The sequence below is a fragment of the Triturus cristatus genome, chromosome 8 (assembly GCF_964204655.1).
Source record: "Triturus cristatus chromosome 8, aTriCri1.1, whole genome shotgun sequence".
Taxonomy (NCBI): Eukaryota; Metazoa; Chordata; class Amphibia; order Caudata; family Salamandridae; genus Triturus; species Triturus cristatus.
The window spans coordinates 73964471-73988341 of record NC_140591.1 but is presented as its reverse complement, the minus strand read 5'-3'; the positions used below and the strand labels follow the sequence as shown (position 1 = coordinate 73988341).

At 48.0% G+C, this 23871-nt stretch overlaps 1 protein-coding gene across 4 annotated transcripts in view; it reads right to left on the bottom strand.

The window, feature by feature from the left end:
* Window positions 1–23871, bottom strand: part of POLQ (DNA polymerase theta) — a 580345-nt gene that overhangs the window by 274804 nt on the left and 281670 nt on the right. For all 4 annotated transcript variants that reach the window (XM_085621032.1, XM_085621029.1, XM_085621031.1 and 1 more), the window contains exon 19: window positions 12022–12218. In XM_085621032.1, the coding sequence (XP_085477158.1) occupies window positions 12022–12218 (197 nt within the window). The remainder of the gene's footprint in view (window positions 1–12021; window positions 12219–23871) is intronic.

Genomic DNA, 23871 nt, shown 5'->3' with positions numbered 1-23871 from the left:
AGTGGGTCCCTTGCTCTCCATGCCACTGGAATCAAGCTATCCTCGCTGAAGACGGGTGAAACCCCGAAACCGGTCCTAGTATGCTTGTTTCCAGTCCAGGGAGGACCTGGCTTGGCAGTTCGGGCTGGACTGTTTCCATGAAGCACAGGGTCAAGACTGATTTGCATATGGCAGGGTTCAAACTGGAATGGCATGGTGAGCAAAAAAACGATGGATTTAGGCCCAGATCTCTGTACTGGGGTGAATGTATGACATTGTTCTGCATTCTGTCCATCAACTGTTATTTTTGCATTTGTCATCCCGAGTGGGAAGGGTATGCCCAGACGTGGGTCCCTTGCTCTCCATGCCACTGCAATCAAACTATCCTGGCTGAAGAGGGGTGAAACCCCAAAACCTGTCCTAGGATGCTTGTTTCCAGTCCAGGGAGGACCTGGCTTGGCAGTTCGGCCTGGACTGTTCCCATGAGGCACAGGGTCAAGACTGATTTGCATATGGCTGGGTTCAAACTGGAATGGCATGGTGAGCAAAAAAACGATGGATTTAGGCCCAGATCTCTGTACTGGGTTGAATGTATGACATTGTTCTGCATTCTGTCCATCAACTGTTATTTTTGCATTTGTCACCCCGAGTGGGAAGGGATGCCCAGACGTGGGTCCCTTGCTCTCCATGCCACTGGAATCAAGCTATCCTGGCTGAAGAGGGGTGAAACCCCGAAACCGGTCCTAGGATGCTTGTTTCCAGTCCAGGGAGGACCTGGCTTGGCAGTTCGGGCTGGACTGTTCCCATGAGGCACAGGGTCAAGACTGATTTGCATATGGCTGGGTTCAAACTGGAATGGCATGGTGAGCAAAAAAACGATGGATTTAGGCCCAGATCTCTGTACTGGGGTGAATGTATGACATTGTTCTGCATTCTGTCCATCAACTGTTATTTTTGCATTTGTCACCCAGAGTGGGAAGGGTATGCCCTGACGAGGGTCCCTTGCTCTCCATGCTACTGGAATCAAGCTATCATGGCTGAAGAGGGGTGAAACCCCAAAACCGGTCCTAGGATGCTTGTTTCCAGTCCAGGGAGGACCTGGCTTGGCAGTTCGGGCTGGACTGTTCCCATGAGGCACAGGGTCAAGACTGATTTGCATATGGCTGGGTTCAAACTGGAATGGCATGGTGAGGAAAAAAACGATGGATTTAGGCCCAGATCTCAGTACTGGGGTGAATGTATGACATTGTTCTGCATTCTGTCCATCAACTGTTATTTTTGCATTTGTCACCCCGAGTGGGAAGAGTATGCCCAGACGTGGGTCCCTTGCTCTCCATGCCACTGGAATCAAGCTATCCTGGCTGAAGAGGGGTGAAACCCCGAAACCGGTCCTAGGATGCTTGTGTCCAGTCCAGGGAGGACCTGGCTTGGCAGTTCGGGCTGGACTGTTCCCATGAGGCACAGGGTCAAGACCGATTTGCATATGGCTGGGTTCAAACTGGAATGGCATGGTGAGCAAAAAACAAATGGATTTAGGCCCAGATCTCTGTACTGGGGTGAATGTATGACATTGTTCTGCATTCTGTCCATCAACTGTTATTTTTGCATTTGTCACCCCGAGTGGGAAGGGTATGCCCAGACGTGGGTCCCTTGCTCTCCATGCCACTGGAATCAAGCTATCCTGGCTGTAAAGGGGTGAAACCCCGAAACCGGTCCTAGGATGCTTGTTTCTAGTCCAGGGAGGACCTGGCTTGGCAGTTCGGGCTGGACTGTTCCCATGAGGCACAGGGTCAAGACTGATTTGCATATGGCTGGGTTCAAACTGGAATGGCATGGTGAGCAAAAAAACGATGGATTTAGGTCCAGATCTCTGTACTGGGGTGCATGTATGACATTGTTCTGCATTCTGTCCATCAACTGTTATTTTTGCGTTCCCACTTTATGCCCAAGGAAGGGGTGGGACAAACTCTGGGGACCCACCTATGGGAGGGTCAGGACAGAGGGGTGGCTACACCCATGTCCTTTGTCCAGTTTCGGGCCAGAGCAGGAGCAAATGGCTCCTGCAACTGGTTTGAACTGGACTATGCACAGGGACACCAAATGTGCCCCTAGTGCAGAATTTCTAACACTAACAGTGCACCCACCCAGCCCCAATACACTAAATCCTGTCTGGGAGGTGGTCACACCTCCCTGTGACAGGAAACCTATTGTCAGGCCTTCCTCTGCTCAAGTTTCATCCAGCAGCAGGAGGGCAGACTCGTGTCTGTGGCTGGCAGCATCCATTTTGTGATGCCCAGGTTCGAGAAAGCTGGTACCAGGTGTACTGGTGTTCACATAAGTCCCTCTAGTAGGGTGGAATCATACCTCCCACACCAATTACTGGTGTGGAGGTACGATTCTAAGGTGTTTGACACCAAACACGACAAGTTTCTAAGCAGCCGTTTTAAAGTTAGCCTTTACCGCGAGGTTATAATGCACTTAAATATATATGGTTGGCTGCATCACAGAAAACCCCAGAGAATAGGTTCCGAAGGCTGCAGAGGGGCTCTGCTCATGCATGGGCCCCCTCTCACATAAAACCCAGCACCCTGCCTTCAGGATTGTTAAGGCCTGCCAGAAGGGTGACTGATAGGTTTATATGTGTAGTTGTTAGAAATGAGGGGGCTCTGGTTGACACAGGTGTGAACCCACAACAAGCAGGGACCCTTTACTTCTTGTCAGGGCGAAGGATGACTCCCCAGAATAACCCCTGCTCACCCTCTAGGTGCGTGGCGCGAGCAGTCTAGGCTAAGTCTCAGGCGTACACGGTTAAGCAAATGCAATTACACATACAGTAAACCCCTTGCATGCACCACAAACGGACACCAATCCGGAAGTATATAAAAATAAGCTTTTATGTAGATTCAGCAGATTCAAATACAAGGCCCAGTAACGTTGAACTGCTGGGGCCACAATTCTTAGGAATACGGTAAAGTTCTCTTTGTTACGGAAAGTTCTTTAGGCGGGCACAAGGTAACTGTAGGCCTCAGCGCACTTCGTGCTGAGGCGGCGACCGGGAAGCACACGGCAGATGACAGGGAAATCAGAACGTTGCGGACCCTGGATCCGATGCGAGCTCGCGGTCGAGTTCGTAAGCACAGTACCTTGTTTCTTGACGCGAAGGTGGGTGCAGGATTTCAGCGGCTCTTCGACAGAAGGGCGAGGCGGCGTCCGAGGCTCCCACACTTCACGATGGGTGTCTGATCTTCAGGCTCACGACAAGAGCGGGGTGTTGCAGGTGGCGGGTGAACAAAGCGGGGCAGCCGGGCACGCAGATTACGTCCGGGCCGTCCGAGGCTTGGAGATGCTCACAACGCCGATTCCGGCGGGAGGGTGAAGGTGCACAGCGAGCCTCCAACGAGAGAGGTGACAGGGGCAGCCCAGCACAGCGTAGGGGGAGCGGCTCCGATCGAGCGAGGCTCTTCCCAAGGCGGGGGCGGCTAAGCAGTCCTGGTCACGGCTCAAGGAGGAACTGGGGCACGAGGGTCACAGCTCCGGCGAGGGAAAGGACACCACAGTCCAGCAGCAGGCGAGTGAAGATCAGGTAGAGCCCAATGGTCCTGGGGCTCAGTTCAGGGGGCAAGCTCAGTTCCAAGCCCTTGGAGATCGTTTTGGAAAAAAGCACAAGTCTTGAAAGTAAAAATAAAGCAAAGTCTTCAGCAACAGTTTCTCTTCTCCCCTTTGGCAGCAAGGTCACCACTGCAGGCCAATCCCCCAGGATAGGGACAGTCTTCCTCCTACAGCTTTCCCGGTGCCTCCTCCTCAGGCAGAGATTCTTCTTGGTCAAAAGCGGATCTAGTTTCTCAGGAGCAGGGCTCCTCCATTTATACAGCAAATCTTTTGTTCTCCCAGGCCAGGGGGGCCCTTGCCTAGTTCAGTCCGGTTTCTGAGCACTTTGTTTACGCGATGCAGGCTTCTTCTTTCAGAGTGCAGGGCAGAGTCATCAGACGCTCCACAGGGGGCGGAGCCGGCATTGAGGTGGCAGAGTACTGTCTTATTCAGAGCCTAGGAGCACTCCTCCCACCCATCTACCTGTCGATCGTCCTATTCACCACCAGGCTACCTAGCCCTGCCCATCTGGGTTCCCCCAGCCCTGTCACTCACACCAGCCAGACATCAGATACACATCACGCAGAGGCGGGCTGAAACGTTAGGCAAGCAAAGGCCAGCTTTCTAAAAGCGGCATTTGCAAACCCGGAATATTAAAATAAACCTTGCAAAAAGATGTACCTTATTATTCCGAGTTCAGGCATACTAAATTCGATCTTCTACCATGTTCCCTGGGTCGGTTAGGATCATAGGGTGTAACAATCCAGGCCGCCCATACTGGCCTATGAGAACAGGGTAGCCTTGCAGTAGTGAACAACAAGATGGCGGCCATTCACTACTAGGACATGCCACGCATCCAGGCTTGTCCTACCTTAGGCTTACAACGCACCCTGCCCGTGGGCCTACCAGAGGGGTGACTAACATGCAGCTAAGGGAAGGTTTTAGGGACCGGCAAGTGTGGGCACTTGCCAGTCAGCATGTCAGTACCAGACTGCACGCAGGTTCTGCGATGGCAGACCTTAGACATATTTTACCGGCCGCTTCTGTGGGTGGCACAACCCGTGCTGCAAGCCCACCAGCGGTGTTTGCCTTTACATGCCCTGGCGCTCCTGGCGCACTTTACTGGGGTCTGACAGTAAATCAAACAATCCAATCATGGAATCCGACCAACATATACAATTTACATAGGGAGCACTTGCACCGCGACACTGGTTGGCAGTGGCACAGCGCGCTGAGCGGCCAACACCATAAAAACACATGAGGCACAGCGACAAAAAGAGGAAGGGAGACTCACGCCAAGGTGCCAGGTCTAACAGTAGTGATTTAGAATAGATATAGGTATCCTATATCTAAGTAAGGGTTGCATACACCACCTTACACTGGCTGCAGTAGCAGACCTGCGGTGTCAGTCTGAATGGTCTCTCAGGGGTGGCACAATACATGCTGCAGCCCCTGGGAGGCCTCTGGGGTACCTATGCCCTGGGTACATAGTATGCAAAAATGAAAAATGGGTACACAGTATACCATATACTAGTGACTGATAAGGGTACCCCAGAATCCAATCTGGAGTGTACCTAAAGTACATGCAATCAATTTAGAGGAGAAAGCAGCTAGACTGGGGTCCTGGTTAGCAGGATCCCAGTCAGACTAAGTCGAAAACAGGGATGCATCAGCAAAAAGTGGGGGTTACCATAAGAAGCAGATCCGACTCTCCTAGAGTTGTGTCCCCAATAATTGTTCTCCTTTGAACAAGGGTCACTTGACTCAGATACTTCCGCCTATCTCCAGTACTAAATTCATGGTTTTGTACACTCAGTCTTTTCCTTTTATATCACCATTTTATTGATCATACATAGATGCATAATCTATGGTGCTGATAGGGAAACAAAAGAGTGAATTATTTGTTCCTGATGAAAGCCTCTGACCCTTTTCAACAGCAGTATTGGGTTGGGCTGAAAAAGTTTGGCCTTATACAGAGGGATACAGAAAGACGTCTCCCTCCTCTACCTTTGTAACCTTACCATGACGTCTTAATAAAGCCTCACTCCTGCCTCTAGGTAATTATACTCTTGATCCTCAAGTTCCCTCACACCCTTAATATTATAGGGTAAACCTAGTGATTGTGTCCACACCCACCTCGAGTATTCCTTTTTTAGGTACTCCCTCACTTTGGAGAATTAGCCCATTCATGTATTTCACATGGTGGGTCCTATGATGGTGCATGCCACCCCCGGGGGGTGAGGGCTCAGTATCCTAAGAAAAAGGCAACCCCATATTAGTGACTTTATCAGTGATTTCAGTATCATATCCTTATTTCAAGGTGTCTACATATGTCACTCTTTTTAGTCCAGAATACTTGTGCAATACTGATGTTTACATGGGGGGGGGGAAGGGTGTACTCTGGGGTCTATCCGCTCTCCACCTTTGTGAAAAACACTCACTTTTATTTTTCTTCAGGTGCTGGACTATACTTTTTCCCCAGGCCCTCTTTGTTAGTGGTCAGATCCGATGGGTCACACAGGATCATATTAGATACTGTGAACCTTAATTCTAGCACACACACTCAGTAATAGGCTCATGACGAACTGGGAATGGAGAACGTTTAAAAAAAAGCTTTACTTCAGGAATGTTTTTTTAGCCAAAATTCAGCACCTTCATTACTTTATCTGACAGGTTCTACCATTGTCGGGATTCAATAAACCTATACACGCTTAGGCCAGAGCTATAAGAATAACCATGGACTATTTTCAGGGAACATAGTAGAGCTCCTTATGGGAAAATTCTAAAGTGATGACATTTACAAATGTTACTGATAATCTGGAAGACCACCTAAGGCGGTTAGTTACCACTCTCACAGAGTATGTTTCTGAAATAAATTTCAGAAAATCTAAAATTGCATTTCAACCTGATACAGGAGAGGTATCGTCAGGAAGGGGTACAGCAGTTCCTGGTTCCACTCCGGCCGGAATGAGTCTCCTAAAGACTGCCTTGGACGAACCTCCTGCTCGTAAAACAGCTGACACTGCACATGCCTGATGGTGGCAAATAGATCTAGACACCATGTGTTAAAATCACCCTGCACCACCTTGGGAGGAAGACACCACTCGTTACTTGCCAGATGATGCCAGGGTAGTTCATTTGGTCTGGCATTCAGGGACCATGCCATGCCACGTGTTGGTGGCCACGAAGATGTTCTGTTGTTCCAGCCACCTCCACGGGTGCATAGTCTCTGGGCACACAGACCAGGACTCCACTCCACCCTGCTTGTTGCAATACCACGTGACATTAGAGCTAACCATGAGAACCTGCACCAGCCTCCCTTGATTGGATGACAGGAAGCCTTTGAGGGAAAAGTGGGTTGCCTGAATCTCCAGGAGATTGATGTGGAACAGGCTCTCTGCCAGAGACAAGAGGCCTGGGATCTTCACCTTGCCTATGTGACCTCCCCCACAATAGCGACACATTTGCCACAAATGAGTTCTGGGTGTGGAAGGGAGAGAGGCCTGAGTTCATATCTGACAGACACAAGAGCAGATCTCAAGCCACCGCCCTCGAGACCCGAAAGGAGATCAAAAGATTGCCCTAATGTGGAGTCCACTGGGATATGAGGTTCCATTGCAGAGCTCGCTTCTGCCACCTGGCATTGTAGATGAGGATGGTGCACGGGTCCAAGATGCCAAGCAGCCTCAAAGCCCTTTTCATGGAGATCCAGGCCTGATCTCGAAACATTGGGATCATACCCGGATTGTTCCTGTTGTGCTATGGTAGAGGAAAGACATTTAATGCTACTGTGTCCAGAATTTCCCAACTGAATGGAAGTCTCTGTGTGGGGCTAAGGTTGGATTTTGGCTCGTTATTGGCGAAACCTAACCGTGTATAGAGTTCAGCCGTTTTTCAGAGGTGGTTCCACCTCTGAATGTGACGAGCACACCAATAGCAGCCAGTTGTTGAGGTATGAGAATACATGTACGCCCAACCTCTGAAGATAGGCCGCAATAACGCCACCACTTTTGTGAACACACGAGGAGCCAAGGCAGGGCGAAAGGGGAGCAAGCAAAAATGAAAGTGTTCCTGAACCACCTTAAACCGCAGGTAATGCCTACAGAACTGCAAGATGGGCATTTGGAACTGCAGGATGGGAATACAGAAATACAATCGCTGCAAATCCAGCGACACCATCAAGTATGGGAGAGGAGTTGGGCTAACGGCTAGGGCGGTCGCCGTTGAATCTTGGGAACTGGGTTTGAGTCTCGTCAATGACGCTAAACATCCTGTGATTCTGGGCAAATCACTTAATCTCCCCGTGCCTAACAACAATGAATGTGTCCTCATATAGCGCAACCAGTGCCATTTAAAGCGCTCTGATACCCGATACCTTCTGGTCAAGTTTGTGCTATATAAAACTTAGTAAAATTAAAATAAAAAATAAAAGTATTCTGGGATAGCATCTGAGACAATGTGAGCATTTTAAATGTGTTTTTCTACTGAAAGAATTTCAACAGGTGAAAGTTCACGATAGGTCTGAGCCCCCTGTCCTGTTTTGGGACGAGGAAGCAGCAAGACTAGTATCCCTCGCCCTACTCTGAATAAGGTACCCATTTGATGGCACCATTGTAGAGTAAAAGATTTACGTCCTGCATCACATTGTCAAGTGCTCCTTCGAAATTCATTCTGGTGTGGGAGCAACATGGGGCAGGAAGGCAAGTGGTGGCCCCTTTGAATGTTCCAAAAGACCCACCTGTCCAATGTGATGGTTCTCCAGCCAGGGAGGCAATACTGTATCCTGCCTTCAACAAGTCTGACTTGAGACACGGAGGACAAACATTATGCAGTTTAGCAGAGCTAAGAGGAGGAATTGGACGACTGTTGACCTGCTGCTCCGGGCGGTGTCAGCCATGGAGCGCCCAATATCCCAAAAGCATTGGACTGTTTGATGTTCCACTTGGTCTTGAGTAAATTCTAAAGCTTATTAGAGGTTGAATTTTAAGCACGAGGAACAGCTTCTCTGCGTTCTTCAAGACTTCAATACTACATATAGTTATTTTCGTGCAAAAACACATATGGAGCATGTTCCAGATTCCAAAGTCATGGAAGTGCAGAAATCTACCACAAATGTTTACCTTTGAAAAGGACAATACACTGTGAAAGGCCAATCTTAAGTATCCATCTAGCCATCTAGTACTGTAAGAACACCATGGCAAGAACCTGGTACAAACAAGGCTCTGTACAGCCTGATGAACTAGAGAACTTTGAAATTAGAATGTTCCTCAATCAATTAGCCAGTCCTGAAATTGCGTGGTCATGTGGATGGTCAGAATTCTTAGGCCACAGAAAGCTGCGGTGTTCCCATTGATGTGGTGGTGTGCTCCAAGTAGACATTGTTTGAAAAGTCAGTGTGGGGCGCTGTCACTACAGGGACCTGCACAGTGTCAGCTCATTGACTCCTGCAATGTTTGGTCACTTTTAAAGATTTCACCACTTTCAGCATCTATGATCTAGTCAAGTCAAAGAATTTATATAGCGCACTACATACCCGGAGGGTCTCAAGGCGCTTAGGGAGGGGAGGAGGATTACTTGTCAAATATCCACGTTTTAAGTTGCTTTCTGAATGCTAGGTGGTTCTGGGTAAGGCGAAGGTAAGTGGGGAGTGAGTTCCATGTTTTAGCAGCCAGGTATGAGAAGGATCTGCCTCCCATTGTGGTCTTGTTGATGCGAGGTACAGTGGCGAGGGCTTGGCTGGAAGAACGTAGTTGGCGGGAGGGGGTGTAGAAGGACAGTCGTGAGTTGAGGCATTCTGGTCCGATGTCGTAGAGTGATTTGTGTGCGTGGGTTAGCAGTCGGAAAGTGATCCTCTTATTGACGGGTAGCCAGTGGAGGTCTTTCAGGTGACCAGAGATGTGTTTGTTGCGCGGGATGTCTAATATGATCCTGGCTGAGGCGTTTTGGATTAGTTGGAGTTTCTTCTGGAGTTTAGCGGTAGTACCTGCGTAGAGGGTGTTTCCGTAGTCCAGTCGGCTCGTGACCAGAGCATGGGTGACTGTTTTTCTGGTTTCGGTGGGGATCCAGCGAAATGTTTTTTTGAGCATGCGAAGAATGTTGAAGCAGGATGAGGATACGGCGTTGACTTGTCTGTACATTGAGAGTGAAGAATCCAGGATAACGCCTAGGTTCCGTGCGTGGTCTGTCGGGATGGGTGCTTTTCCAAGAGCTTCCGGCCACCAGGAGTCGTCCCAAGCAGAGGGGGAAGTACCTAAGATGAGGACTTCTGTTTTATCTGAGTTCAGTTTCAGACGGCTGTGTTTCATCCATTCGGCAACTTCTTTCATTCCTTCGTGTAGGTTAGTTTTGGCGGTGCTGGGGTCATTGGTGAGAGAAAGGATCAGTTGAGTGTCATCCGCGTAGGAGATGATGTTGAGGTTGTGTTGGCGGGCGATGGTCGCGAGGGGATTCATGTATACGTTGAAGAGGGTGGGACTGAGTGAGGATCCTTGTGGTACGCCACAGATGACTTCAGTGGCCTCGGACTTGAATGGTGGAAGGCGGACTCTCTGGGTTCTACCGGTGAGGAACGAGGTGATCCATTCAAGTGCTTTTCCTTGTATTCCGATATTTCTGAGGCGTTGTAAAAGGGTGCTGTGGCAGACTGTGTCGAAGGCTGCAGAGAGGTCGAGGAGGATGAGGGCGACTGTGTCTCCATTGTCCAGTAGAGTTCGAATGTCGTCTGTTGCTGCGATGAGGGCGGTCTCAGTGCTGTGTTTTGCTCGGAAGCCGGACTGTGAGGAGTCGAGGGATTTGTTGGCTTCGAGAAAAGCGGCGAGCTGGTTGTTGACAGCTTTCTCGATTACTTTGGCCGGGAATGGAAGGAGCGAAATGGGGCGGTAATTTTTGAGTTCGGTGGGGTCCGCTGTGGGTTTTTTCAGAAGGGCGGTGAGTTCAGCGTGTTTCCATTTTTCCGGGAAGGTGGCGGAGTTGAAGGAGCAGTTGATGACGTCTCGGAGGTGTGGTGCTATGACGGAGTCTGCTTTGTTGAAGATGTGGTGAGGACATGGGTCTGTGGGGGATCCTGAGTGGATGGAGTTCATCAGGCGGATGGTGTCCTCAGTGGAGATTGGGTTCCAGTCGTTAAGGGTGTTCAAGGGGGGAGAATGTTCGGCATATGGTTCGGTGGGTTGGTCTCCGGGTTGGTTGTCGAAGCTGTTGTGGATGTCTGCAATTTTGTTGTGGAAGAATGAGGCTAGGGAGTCGCAGAGGGTTTGAGAGGGGGTGATGTCGTTGGAGTTGGCCGAGGGATTGGTAAACTCCTTGACGATGTTGAAAAGTTCCTTGCTGTTGTGGGCGCTGTTGTCAAGTCGATCCTTGAATGCTGTTTTCTTGGCCTTTCGGATTAATTGGTGGTGTGTGCGGGTGGCGTTTTTGAAGGCGTCCTTGGTGCTAGTGGTTGGGTCTTTTTTCCAGGCCTTTTCGAGGGAGCGGCAGAGTTTCTTGGATTTCTTAAGATCATCGTTGAACCATGAGGCCTTCTTGCTGCCAAGTTTGATTTGTCGTTTTTTCAGTGGTGCTAAGGTGTCGGCGGTGTTGGATAACCAAAGGGTGAAGTTGGCGGCGGCTTGGTTTGGGTTAGAAGAGTGGGCTGGGGTGTTTAGAAGGAGCGATGAGGAGATCTGGTCGATGGTGATTTTGTTCCAGTTTCTTTGCAGAGTTGGTTGGAGGTGGTTGGTGGGTTTTGGCTTGTTGTAGGTGAAGTGAACGCAGCTGTGGTCAGTCCAGAGGAGATCCGTAGTGTAGTTGAAGGAGACATGTTTGCTGGAGGTGAAGATGGGGTCGAGTGTGTGGCCTGCGATGTGGGTGGGGGAAGTGACCAGTTGTTTAAGTCCGAGGTTGGCGAGGTTGTCCAAGAGGGTGGTGGTGTTGCGGTCGTTGATCTTTTCAAGGTGAAAGTTGAGGTCTCCCAGAAGGATGTAGTCTTTGGAGGGGAGCGCGTGTGGAGTGATGAAGTCCGTGATTTCTTCACTGAATTTTGCGCGGGGTCCTGGTGGTCTGTAGAGGAGGGTGCCTCTGAGTGTGGTCTTGGGGTCGATGTGGATCTGGAAGTGAAGGTGTTCGGAGTTGGCGAGGTTGGTGTCAGAGCTGGTTGAGATGCGGATTGATTTTTTATGGACGATAGCGATTCCTCCTCATCTAGGTGCATATCTTTTCTGTAGGTGGCCCTGAATGTAATCGGCTTTCTACCAGACCACCTCTGCAAGTGTTACTCTTTCTGCAGAGTCTAACCCATATGGAAGCTCTCCATCTTGTTAGATCCTGAACTTTTACCACTAGCATGTATTAATGTTATTTATACTTTAACATAAAACATCAATAAACGATACACAGCATAAATTGAGAACCAAGAATTTCACAACGAAATAATTAATATACATTTAAAGGATTATAATTAAAAAAAATTGAAGAGACCTTTGGATCCTCAAAGTTTCCAGCCAGAGAAATGTCACACGCCAGGAGCAAAGTCTTGAAGTGCTCTATGAAGTTGTACATAACAAGTGAGCGTTGTTTGGAGGGGTCAGCCTGCAACTGGGACTGGACATGACGGAGCCTCTCCTTCACTGGAAGATTTTGGTCCAGGGGCGGTGGAGCCAAGCTAGCGCTAATATCTGGAAGAACAAATCACACAGCACATGTTGTTAGCTAATAAAAGGGGAAATGAACACTTATCAATAACTGTTTTTTCATTGTGCATGTTCCAGCAACTCAAATTAGAATATGAGAGTATGACAAGCCTGGGGGGGTAATGTACACTATACTATCTTTTAAGGAATAATACAACGCAGCGCAAACAATAAATGCACCTGAACAACGCATTCCTTTACCGCGCATGCTTTACCATGCAATTTCGTGGTAAAGGCATTTATTGGTAAAGGGATGTGTGGTAAAGCTCACACCCCTGCCCCTCCGCCCTGAGCCCTAAAACCCTTGCCCTATGAACAACCTGAGCCCCCTAAAAACTACCCCATTGCTAAAACTACCTGACCCCCTGCCAAAAGGCCTACAACCTAGCTTCCTGCCCTATAAACTACCCGACCCCCCCCCCCCCCGAGCCCTAAAAAGTACCCCTGCCGCTAAAACTACCCCACCCCCAAACCTGGCCCAAACCCCTCTTACCTGTTCTAGGCTGAGCTTTCTGTCCTGAAGCTTGCTGTTCCTGTTCCTGAAATCTAGACCGTGCACTGTCCTAACTACGCAGATGTGAGGTTAAGGCATATGCAGGGTTAAGGAAAGTGTGGTTGCACTTGCGAAGAAAAAGGCGTGTGTTGCTCTGCCTACGTTGTAAAGGCCGTTTCCCCTCTGGCCCTGTCCTTCTTCTGCAGGGAGAGTGGGGGAGGGAGCGATGCTCCACTCCTACTTTCTTTGGATGAGACCAGAGATAGAGTCGAGGCCCCCTTTCTCGAGGGGTTGGATGGTACTCATCCTCTTCTGTCATCCCGGGCCATAGATGGGATCCCAGGCCCCCCCTTGATATGAACCGGCCCGGAGAATAGGGCGCTGGGCCGTAAATGGCTATGAAGAGAGAATCCCAGGCTCAATTATAAGAGATGGACCCTGCGTCGACCCCTGGGCACTAGCCCATCCCAGAGGTATTCCTCAGGAGCTGAGTGAAGCACTGTTAATTACATTTTTGCATGGGGAGACCTTTGTTTCTTCGGCTGGGGAGCAGAGTAATAACTTGCATCAATAGGGTGACAAAAGGCCTCATATCTGATCCTGAGCAGAGCCAGAGAAATATTAGATTTCTGGATGACCCATAAAGGGTACATGTAGGATCTTGAGACATGCGTATTTAAACTGGGCGCACGTGTACCACCCCAGTTTCATACCTTACAGGACTTTATAGGCCTAAGGGAAGCAAAACTGCACTTTAAGGCAGATTTCCGTACACGTATACAATAAAGAAACACTACTGATAAAACAGTACACCCTACTGACCCTACCTGTGAGTGTCCACTAATATTATAAGGCCTATCCCTGCTCAACATCTAACCCTGAAGAGTCCCCTCTGCGCCAGACTACCTGTGTGCAGTTACTGGGTTGCGCACAATGGCAGCCCTCATGAGCAGCCAGCACACGTGTAGGTACAAGTGTTCACGTTTAACCATGCAAGTCCCCCTTACCCTAGTTGCGTCCCAACAGCCTTATTTTAAGAGGCAGACACTGGCAGCAAACATGCACAGTCTATTTACTGTGTGATTACCATGGGGTGAGACACGAGTAATGACACGAGTAATGAAACTTTCCCACAGTACAGTCAAAAACCGGGTGAGCAAAAAAGCAAAAAATCTGAGCGTACCAAATGGAAGGAATCCAATTGCAATACCATTCCCACCCTGCAGTGACACATCTCACCATAGTCAGCTATGGGTGGGTAAGAGAGGTGATTCTGCCACCGATCCAGTTGCAGGCGATCAGCCATTCCAACAGATCATCTGCAATATCCTCCGAAATCTGAATTTCATTCGACAGGCTTCGACAGGCTTCCTTGAAGCTGGGCCCACTGAAACTTGAGATTCCATTGCAGAGCCCATACATACTAAATGGCATATAGGATGCAGGGGACTAAGAGGCCAACAAGCCTCAGATCTGCTCCAACAGAGATCCAGAACCAAAGCTGAAACATCGGGATCATAGCCCGGATGTCCTGGACTCACTGCAGTGAAGGAAGGACGGTGGGGTGGAAGTGTGGGGGTTAAGCCATGAACTGTACCATGTTCAAGGCAACTCCTATGAAAGAAAGCCTCTGAGAAGGTATCAAGTGCAAATTCAGCTCATTGACCGAGAACCCCAATGATGTTAGGAGGTTCACTTTTGTCTAGAGATAGTTCACGACCAACTGTGTGGAGCCTGCTGTCAACAGCCAGTTGTCGAGGTAGAGGAAACCGGTGTCCCCAACCTCAGGCATCGAAGAGACCGAAGGGGAGCACAGCAAACTAAAAATGCTCTTGGCCTACCTTGAACCACATATAACGTTTGTGGATGCGTATTTTCATATACCACCAGCAGGTCCCAGGCCACCAGCTAGTGACTCTGACCCAGGGCAAATAGAACCTGGACCAGCGTCAGCAATTTGAATTTGTCCTTCCATACGAAGGTATACTGAGGGAAAAGGTCTAAGATAGACTGAAGCCCAGCATCCTTCTCAGGTACAAGAAAATAGCAAGGGTAGCACCTGTTGCTTTTTCGGATGCAGGAACCAACTCGATGTCTCCTTTGTAGAGTAAGGTTTGCACCTCCTGCATTAGAATGGACAGAGCTCATCTTGGAGCTGTCCTGATGTGGGGGGAAGGTCCAGTGGGAAAAAAGACTGTAGGGATAGTCATGCTGAACCATCTGGAGGACCCATCTGTCAAATGTGATGGGTCACCACCCTGTGAGAAAGCGTGGAGTCTGCCACCCACAGTCTGGTTTAAAGCTGCTAATGGCAAGCTCAAGCATCTTCGATGCTGCTGCCGCAGAGGAGGCAGGCTGGAAGGACTGTTGCTCCTGATGATATGCTCATTGCCAGATTCACAACCTGGTGCTCGAAAGGACAGGGGTGACAGCAGTAGGGGCTAGGTACACTGGTCTTGCCTGTATCCCAACTCTATTGGAGTAACCTCAACATTTCCTAAACTTATGAGGAAACAGGTTGGCAGAGGCCTAAACGTCCAGGGAGACTACTGTGACCATACTTTCCTTGAAGCGCTCCAAGGTAGAATCAGCTTTTTAGTAGAATAGATGTGAGCCATCGAAATGCATTTCCAGAATGGAGGCCTGCACATCTCCTGAAAAACCTGTGGAATGCATTCATGCATAGTGTGGAGTAAGACTCTGGTGCCAACCACCCATCTCAGACAATCAGTAGTACCAAGCATGAATCACATAATTGGCTGCAGCCTAGCCATCTTAAATGGTTTGAGCCAAGGAGGCTCTACGTTCTTCCAGGAGTGGCAGCAAGATTTTGCTGGCAAGTCCTGGAATGTGTGTGGATATCTGCCCAATAAAGAAAGATCACTGACTGACCTCAGTGCTAGGCTAGCCAAAGAGAACATTTGTTTTCCGAATACCTCAATGCTCTTAGACTCCCTGACCGAGGGGAGGGATTGGTGGGGTTAGAGGGGTTTAAAGAGTCACTTGTGGCTTTACCTTGCTGGTGGAAGCCTGGACCACCAGACTCTCTAGAGTAGGATGTTAAAGGCCCCTAGGCGCTGGTCTGTTCTTGCCTGCTTGTGAATTGGCAGGTGGACAGACCCCACAGAGTTTAAACAGATTGTCCATTAAGGTGTCAGTAAGGGCTTCATCTAATGGTACTAGGGGCTCAGATGAGGTTGGTCCAGGTTGCTAAATTTCCGTGCGGTCATTTGTCTTGACTTCAACAGAAGGCAGTTGTAAGTCCATGACCTCAGCTGCTCATCAAATTACCACAGCAAAGGAAGCCCTCTCATTCACTGGGGGTCCAAAACACAAGCTTAAACCTATATCAGGGTAAGTCCATGTAAAAAACTGTCATCAACACACTGAGGGGATATATATTGTCTGCTGCCACCATCTCTAGACGGAGTCAAGCTCTGGTCAGAGACAATGAAGCCTCTGACGGTGCCTCTGCGGAAGCTGAAGCATAGAATCAGGCTCAGGTTGTATGGTGACCGGGTACACTGTAGTGGATTCAGAGAGCAAGACCTTGGTTGGAGCCAAGACAAAATCGGTACAGGGACAGACATCAGAGCAGTCAATAGGTCATGGAGCCAGGGTAGAAGTATGCACCGGAGACAGTGCAGAGCCTATGATGGGTTCAAGGGGTTAGGACTAGTGCAGAGGATGGATTAGACAGAGGGCACCTGTGGATCGCAGGGGTCAAAGGGCGCAAAAGAGGGAGCAGAGTGTCAAAAATAAACAGCATTGCCTCCTTAAAGGCCTCAATCTGCTGCGATGTCACAGATGGCCCGTGGAATTCAGGGTGCATGGTGATCAACTGCATGGATCAGTTCCACAACCAGAGAGTCAAAAGGAGACTGACTGATATCATGACGACCTCACTAGTTCTCTTTAGATAGTATGTGGAAGGCTAGGGAAGAGGGCCTTTGCACTTACTTGTGTTTTTATTTGGAATTTGACTTAACAGAGGACTTCAACCACGAAGATGACTTCTCGTGGGAACAGTCTTGGGAGCGAGAGAAGGTTAGCGCCCTCGACTTGGAGTAAGAGTAGGACTTACGCAAGGCCTGAGACTACTTTAAAAGTTCAGCCACATACAGCTCCTCTTCTTGGTCCGGAATCACCTTCAAGGGAATGAGGGAACACTCCCAAACACCAATCACAGATCTCATGTAGTCTGTGATCAACATCTATGTTTTTGCAGTCGCTGCAAGGTTTGAGGTCTTTAGTTTAAGGAGGGGACATCGTACCATTGCCAAATGGATTTAGTTTTAGGAAGTCATCGCAAGTGGAAGCTGAGCTCTGGATCCATGTTCAAAGTCATGGAAAGAAAGTAACTATTGGATGCACTGCACCAGTTACAGGTGCGCGGGGAAAAAAAAAAACGTATGGATCCCGTCCAGTACTTGGGTATTCTTAAGTTAAGGAAAATGTGGTTAGGAGTATCCATCAAAAGCAACCTTACACTTCAAGATTTGATGATTTCATGCACATGCACTGATATGACCAGAGGATTAAGCAGCAATTCCGAACTCGAACAATTCAGTGAGTCCCCTAATGACCTGTGGTTTGAAAACAAATAAAGGCACAAAATGTATGATGTTGTCTCATCAAAAAATGTACTCTTCATGGCGAGAATGTGTGGACCAAAGGCTTCAGACTACTGAAACAGGCTCAATTCCTTACAATCCACAAAAAGAACAAGTGGTCCTAAGTGCAGGATTCAAACACCTTTTTCTCATGAGGGAAGTCCATGTACACTATCTTCAATCTGTGCAGATATGGTTCTCTTCTCAAATTTCAATTCTATAGAATACATCATAGTTCTGAGCAGTGACAAGTAAAATGAATGAATGAAGGGTGAATGAAAAGAGGTCTACAAGAGGCATCCAAACTCTCCAATACCTTTGTAGGGTAGTCTAGAGGTGACTTTGGTGAAGAAAAAACAGTGCCCATAGAAAGAAGGTTTCACGTTAGATAAGGAGTTGCAACTCAGTTTATTTTTATTAGGAAGTATAACACACACAGATGCCTGCCATCAGCCTAACTCAGCCACCAAGGAGCATCTCAGTACGACTATCACTTCTTCAAAACATTAAGTAAACAAAGAATCCCACAGAGGATAGAAATCACCAAAGAATCCTACAAAGAATATGTCCTTTATTTGATGCACTCTTATGCGTGCATGGCAGTCTTTGGTGGGAACATATAATCACTAACAAAACATCTGCTAAGAATGGAACTCAATACCTGCCCCAGTCTTGGAGCATTGAGGAAGCTGCAGGTCATCCCTTGGCCAGCCACGCATTACTCAGTGCCAGTTAGAAGCTCACATTGGAAGGCCTAGTGTTCGATCACTCTACCAGGAATGCTAGATCGGTCTCCACCTTTCTCTACCTTGAGTGACTCTAAATGAACAAGGGCCATATGTAGAAAGCAAAATTGCGATCGCAAACGCCGAAATTCGCCGAATTTCGGCGTTTGCGATCGCAATTTTGCTAAGTGGGATGTAGGAAGGAAAATCTGCATGCAAAATAAGGAATCGCAAAATTTGCGATTCCTTATTTTGCAAATGCATTTAAGGAATCCCAAATAGCGATTCCTTAAATGCAATGTAGAAAGCACCCAAGTTGTGCTATTTTGGCTTAAGGAATCGCAAATTACCACCAACTTCAGGTTGATGGTAATTTGCGATTTCTTTCAATAATGCAGTTTTTTGCATTATTCAAAGTGCCATGTGGCACACATACATGCCCTTAGGGCATGTATGTGCGCCACATGTGCACCCATGCTCATTACAGAGGTGCAAAAGGGTGTCATGTTGACACCCTTGCACCCTTGAAATTGCATTCTCAATTTGCGATTCTCTAATTGAGAATCGCAAATTGAGAATGTCTTCCTATTCATTCCTATGGGCCTTTTAGCCCATAGGAATGAATGGCAAGGTATTCCTTATTTGCGATTCTCAATTAGAGAATCGCAAATAAGGAATAGGTGGGATTCGCAAACAAAATTGCTAATCCTACCTACATAGCGTTTTGCTATTCTCTAATTGCGATTCCCTAAAAATTGCAATTAGAGAATCGCAAAACACAGCCTACCTACATATGGCCCTTAGTTACTTACCTTCGGTAATGCTTTTTGTAGTAGAGACTATCTAACTGCAGATTCCACGCCTTAGAATATTTCCCAGGTATCAGACCAGATCTGGAAATTCTTGAGCAGTACCTCTGCACTCTGGTAGGTGGCGTTGATCAACTCTGTGTCAGCCGTGTTGGAGGTAACGTGCACAGTGCCTAGATCAGCACCACCCAGGTGCGCTGACATCGGTCTCTTATGTGAATATTTCTGCAAGTAAACCTCGGAGCTGTTAAAAACCTGTGTTAGACCTGTGTGGAGTGTCTAGTGGGATCTTTTAGGTGAAGGGAAGGCAGGGAGGATTGGTGAGGAATTTGGGGTTAGATGGAGTCTCTACAAGAAAAAGATTTACTGAAGGGAAGTAACTTGTTCTTCTGATAGAAAATTCTAACCAAATATTCCTCACCTCCCAATAGCTCCCTGACAGTCTGAGAACTGGCACAAACCAAATAGTCCTGAATGATCGATCTAGAGAAATGCTTGTCGCAACAGACTTGACTGTCCAAGCAGTAGTTCTTTGTGAAAGTGAGAAGTGATGCCCATGTAGCAGCCTGGCAAATGTCCACAACAGGTACCCCTTGGGCTAACGTAGTAGTCGTAGTAGCCTTGTGCCTGGTGGAATTTAAGCCCTCAGGAGGATGCGGCTTAGCTAGTGTGTAGCAGATTTTAATGTAGAGCACAATCCGTCAAGAGATGATCCATTTCTGTAATGCTTACCTTTCTCCTCCTTAACAAACCAAATACAGAGTTGATCGTCAACCCAGTGCTTTTTGTGCGATTGATATTAAAAAAGAGTGAGCTCTTTTTAGATCCAAGCAATGGAGTTTCTCCCCCTCTGAATGAGGAGGTGGAGCGAAAGAGAGAGCAGCGTGTTCTGGCCTATACGAAACGGAGTGACCACCTTTGGAAGAAAAGAGGCCCCTGTCTAAGGGATCAGTTTGTCCGGGCAAAACTGGTGTTTTGAGGGTTAAGAGACAGAAGTTGAACCTTCTGGTTGAAGTAATGGCCACAAGAAAGGTAGTTTTCTGAGTCAACAGCCATAGAGAGCAACAGTGCACAGGCTTGAATGGGACGCACATCAAGAACATTAAGACTAGATTGAGATACCATTGTGGCATAACAAAGAGAGTAGGAGGAACCAGATACTGCAAACCCCTTTAGAAACATTGTCACATCTGGTGACTTGAACAAAGACGTTTGGTCCAGCAGCTGCAGAGAAGTCGACATAGCCGAAATATACCCTTTAACAGTGCCCAGGTCAAGGCCTTGCCAGGCTAACAAAAGAAGAAACAATTAACACATTCAACAAGAGCGCAGAAAGGGGAGCCAGCTGGCACGTGGAGCACATAGCCACACTTTTAGCCCAACAACAGCTGTATTCTGTCTTGGTAAAGGGATGCCTGACTGCCAAAATTACATGACAGATCTCAGGAGGGAGATCGAACATTCTCAATTGTTGTGGCTGATCTCCAGGCATGAAGGTGGACAGAGGTTAGGTTTCAATGCAGGACCCTGCCCTGTTGCTGCAACAGAAGGGCCTCCCTGAGGGGACGCCTGACCAAAGGACCGATGCTCAGAAGATTGGAATACAATACTCTCCATGCCCCATCCAGAGGCATAAAAATGACTTGGGCTCCGTCGGTCCTTTTCTTCCTGAGGACTTTGAGTAGGAGTGGTATCAGCAGACAGGCATGCAGGAGACCAGAGGTCCACTCGAGTTGGAATCCAAGTGACACCACCTTGGAAACTCCAACGTGCAGAAGTGCTGACATGGTGCATTGTCGGCGGTGGCAAACAGATCAAGCCAAGGTTTTCCCCTTTCTTGGAAGGGGCCTAGGGCCACTTCTGGGTGTAAGTGCCATTCGTGATCCGCCAGACATCTGACCTCATCTGTCCTGGTGTTCAGAGATCCTACAGGTGATGTACAACCAGAAAAATGTCTTGGCACAGGGCCCACGACCCAACCCCACCCTGTTTGTTGCAATACCACATGGACACCCGAACAGCCTTCCCCTGATTTATAGAAGGAAGGCTTTCAACGGAAATGGATGGCCTTCAGGTCCAGGAGTGATGTGAAGTTGAGAATCCGCTGAAGACCATAGTCCTCTGATCTTCACCTCTCTCAGATGGCCGCCCCCAACCCATGAGTGACACATCTGTCACTACTGTAAATCCTAGTAGGAGAAGAGGGAGGGGTCTGCTACTGACCCAATCGCAGTTCGTTAGTCACCACTGCAGATCTTGTGTAGTCTCCTCCAATATATGGATCAGGATGGAGAGAATTCTCCGATACTGCGTCCATTTGGACTTTAGATCACACTGCAGAGCCTGCACGTGCCATCAGGTATGCTTCACCAGCAGGATGCAGGAGGCCATAAGACCCAGCAGCCTCAGAAGTCAGCCACACCTCAATCTAGGATATAGGCTGAAATGTCAGAATCAAAGCCTGAATATCCTGAACTCACCGCTCTCAAGAATAGGAGCGGAATAGCACTGTGTTCAAAACAGCTCTGAAGAAGGAGAGCATCTGAGAGGGAGTCAGGTGTGACTTGTTGGCATGTTGATAGTGAATCCCAGTGAATGCAGAAGGTCCTCTGTAGTCTGGAGGTGGGGGACAACTTCCTGTGGCGAGCCCGCCTTCATCAACTAGTCATTGAGGTAAGAGAAGACTGGCACCCCTGACCTCTGCAGATGGGCTGCAACCACTGCCATCACTTTTAAAAACTCCTAAGGGGTCCTGGTGGAGCACAGCAAATTGGAAATGGTCATGGTCCACTGTGAACCACAGGTAAGGGCTGTGGGCCGGAAGGACTGGGATATATAAAAATGCATCCTGCAGGTCCAGCCCTACCATCCAGTCTCCAAGGTCCAGGACAGATAGACAGAACCTGAGCCAACGTGTGCATCCTCAGAAAGTAGTTGAGAGGGCCCGGATCTAATATAGAGCAGATAATTCCATTCTTTTTACTTAGTAGAAAGTAGTGGAAATAACAACCATACCCTACTTCTGATGCAGGCACCCTCTTAATAGCTCCTTTGTGCAGAAGGGCCTGTACTTCCTAATGGAGCAAGGAGAGATGGTCCTCTGAGCCATTCCTGTGATGGTGGCAAAGGGGTTTCCCCAAAATGAAGGGTGTACCATACTGCACAATTTGAAGCATCCACTTGTTGGAGGTAATTGCAGACCATTGGGGCTCATGGGGCTTGATCTTGCTGCCAAAAGGATGGAAGTGCTATATGGAGGGTGTGCTAAAGAGGCTCAGGGGCTGTGGCAAACTGAAAGGTGGGGGTCTGGACAGCACACTGTGTGTCTCCTGCGTCCTCATTAGGATCCGTGGCCCAAAAAGCACTTGGTAGTCTGCTGGACTGCCGGGTACTTGATTGGGAAACAAGGAAACCCTACCCACAAGGAGCCTGGGTATTGTGTGCTGTAAGGAGACAATAGCTCATGCGGATTAATACTTATCAATATAGTATGTAATCTCAAAATAATAATCAAAAAAGAAATGGGGAATATAAAAGATGTCAGAAGAAAAGGCAAAACCGTACACGCTGGTTCTTATTTTGTGAAGAATGATCTTCGTTTATATTACTAGAATATCGACACAAAAGGTGCACATAGATATACAATACAATTTTGACATTAAACAAACAAATTACAAATTAGTGTCCCAATGAGGAAAACCTAAACAAACAATTAACATACCATATAACATACAAACAAGGTTTTGATTTCACTTTACAAAGGCAATCACATATAATTAATAATTCAAATTGGCAACACTTAATTAATGTAGGTGTTGATTAGTGATTTGCCTATCGCGTCAACGGCGTTTCGACCCTGTTCCAATTTAGAGGGTCTCGTCAGGACTGTCTAATATAGGGACACCTGAAAGGAGAGTAATACATGTGTGTCAAAATAAGGGGGGCCAAAGAGTGGGAAAGGAAGAAAGAAAAGGAGGGGTGCTCTTCTCTACCTTAACGTCCAGGACTGGTGTATATACAGTGACACCGTGTTCGAGGTGAAAGGATAAAATATACTCACAGGTACCCAGCCGGGTGCTGTGTTAGAACAAAACAAAATCATTATTAACCATACCATAATCCGATCCTTAATGTATCAGGTAGATACCAGAATTTCTACTCACCCCTGTGAGAAGAAGCTCACACGGAGGAAGTGGCCCACTGTGACTCGATGTAATCGTAATTGTGCGTGAAGTGAGGATACTTCTATATTCCACACTGATCAAGGTTCCAAACTTTAGTATAGCTGTCACCTCGTGGAGGCGAGTCCGATCAACTGTAGTAAAAAAATATACACAAGCGCGGGGGACGGTCGTATTAAAAAATCTCTATAATGGGAATAGGTCTATTTGCTCTGCAATTCTATAGAAAAATGCTCGTACCTCTCTCTCTTCTAGCGGGTGTCCGAGTATCCCGCGAAGTGCTACAGTAGGCAAACAAGGTCCTGTCTGTGAGGTACGATCACAGCGATTGAGCCGTGAATAGAGAATTTAAGCTTGATTCGCTAAAGAACGTCCAATCGGGAGCGTCGAACAGTGGGAGTGTTACAGACGCGAACGTGCCGTTGCTAGGTAACCAAGACCTGCAGACTCATAGTCTGGTTTGATTAGGAGGCTTGTAATTGAAATCAATCTAGCCGTATGTAAGGAGTGAAAATCATACGCCGTCCATTGCCGCTAGCTTAATAATAGTGGAGGAACCCATACGAGATACACCAATCGGGAGCGTCGAACAGTGGGAGTGTTTCAGACGCGAAAGTGACGTTGCTAGGTAACCCAGACCTGCAGACTCATAGTTGGGTTTAATTAGGAGGCTTGTAATTGAAATCAGTCTAGCCGTGTGTAAGGAGTGAAGGTCATACGCCGTCCTAAGCCGCCAGCTTAATAATAGTGGAGGAACCCAGGAGAATTCCACTATGCCACGGTGGTGAGCACCTAACGAGTGTGTGCAGTCACTAAA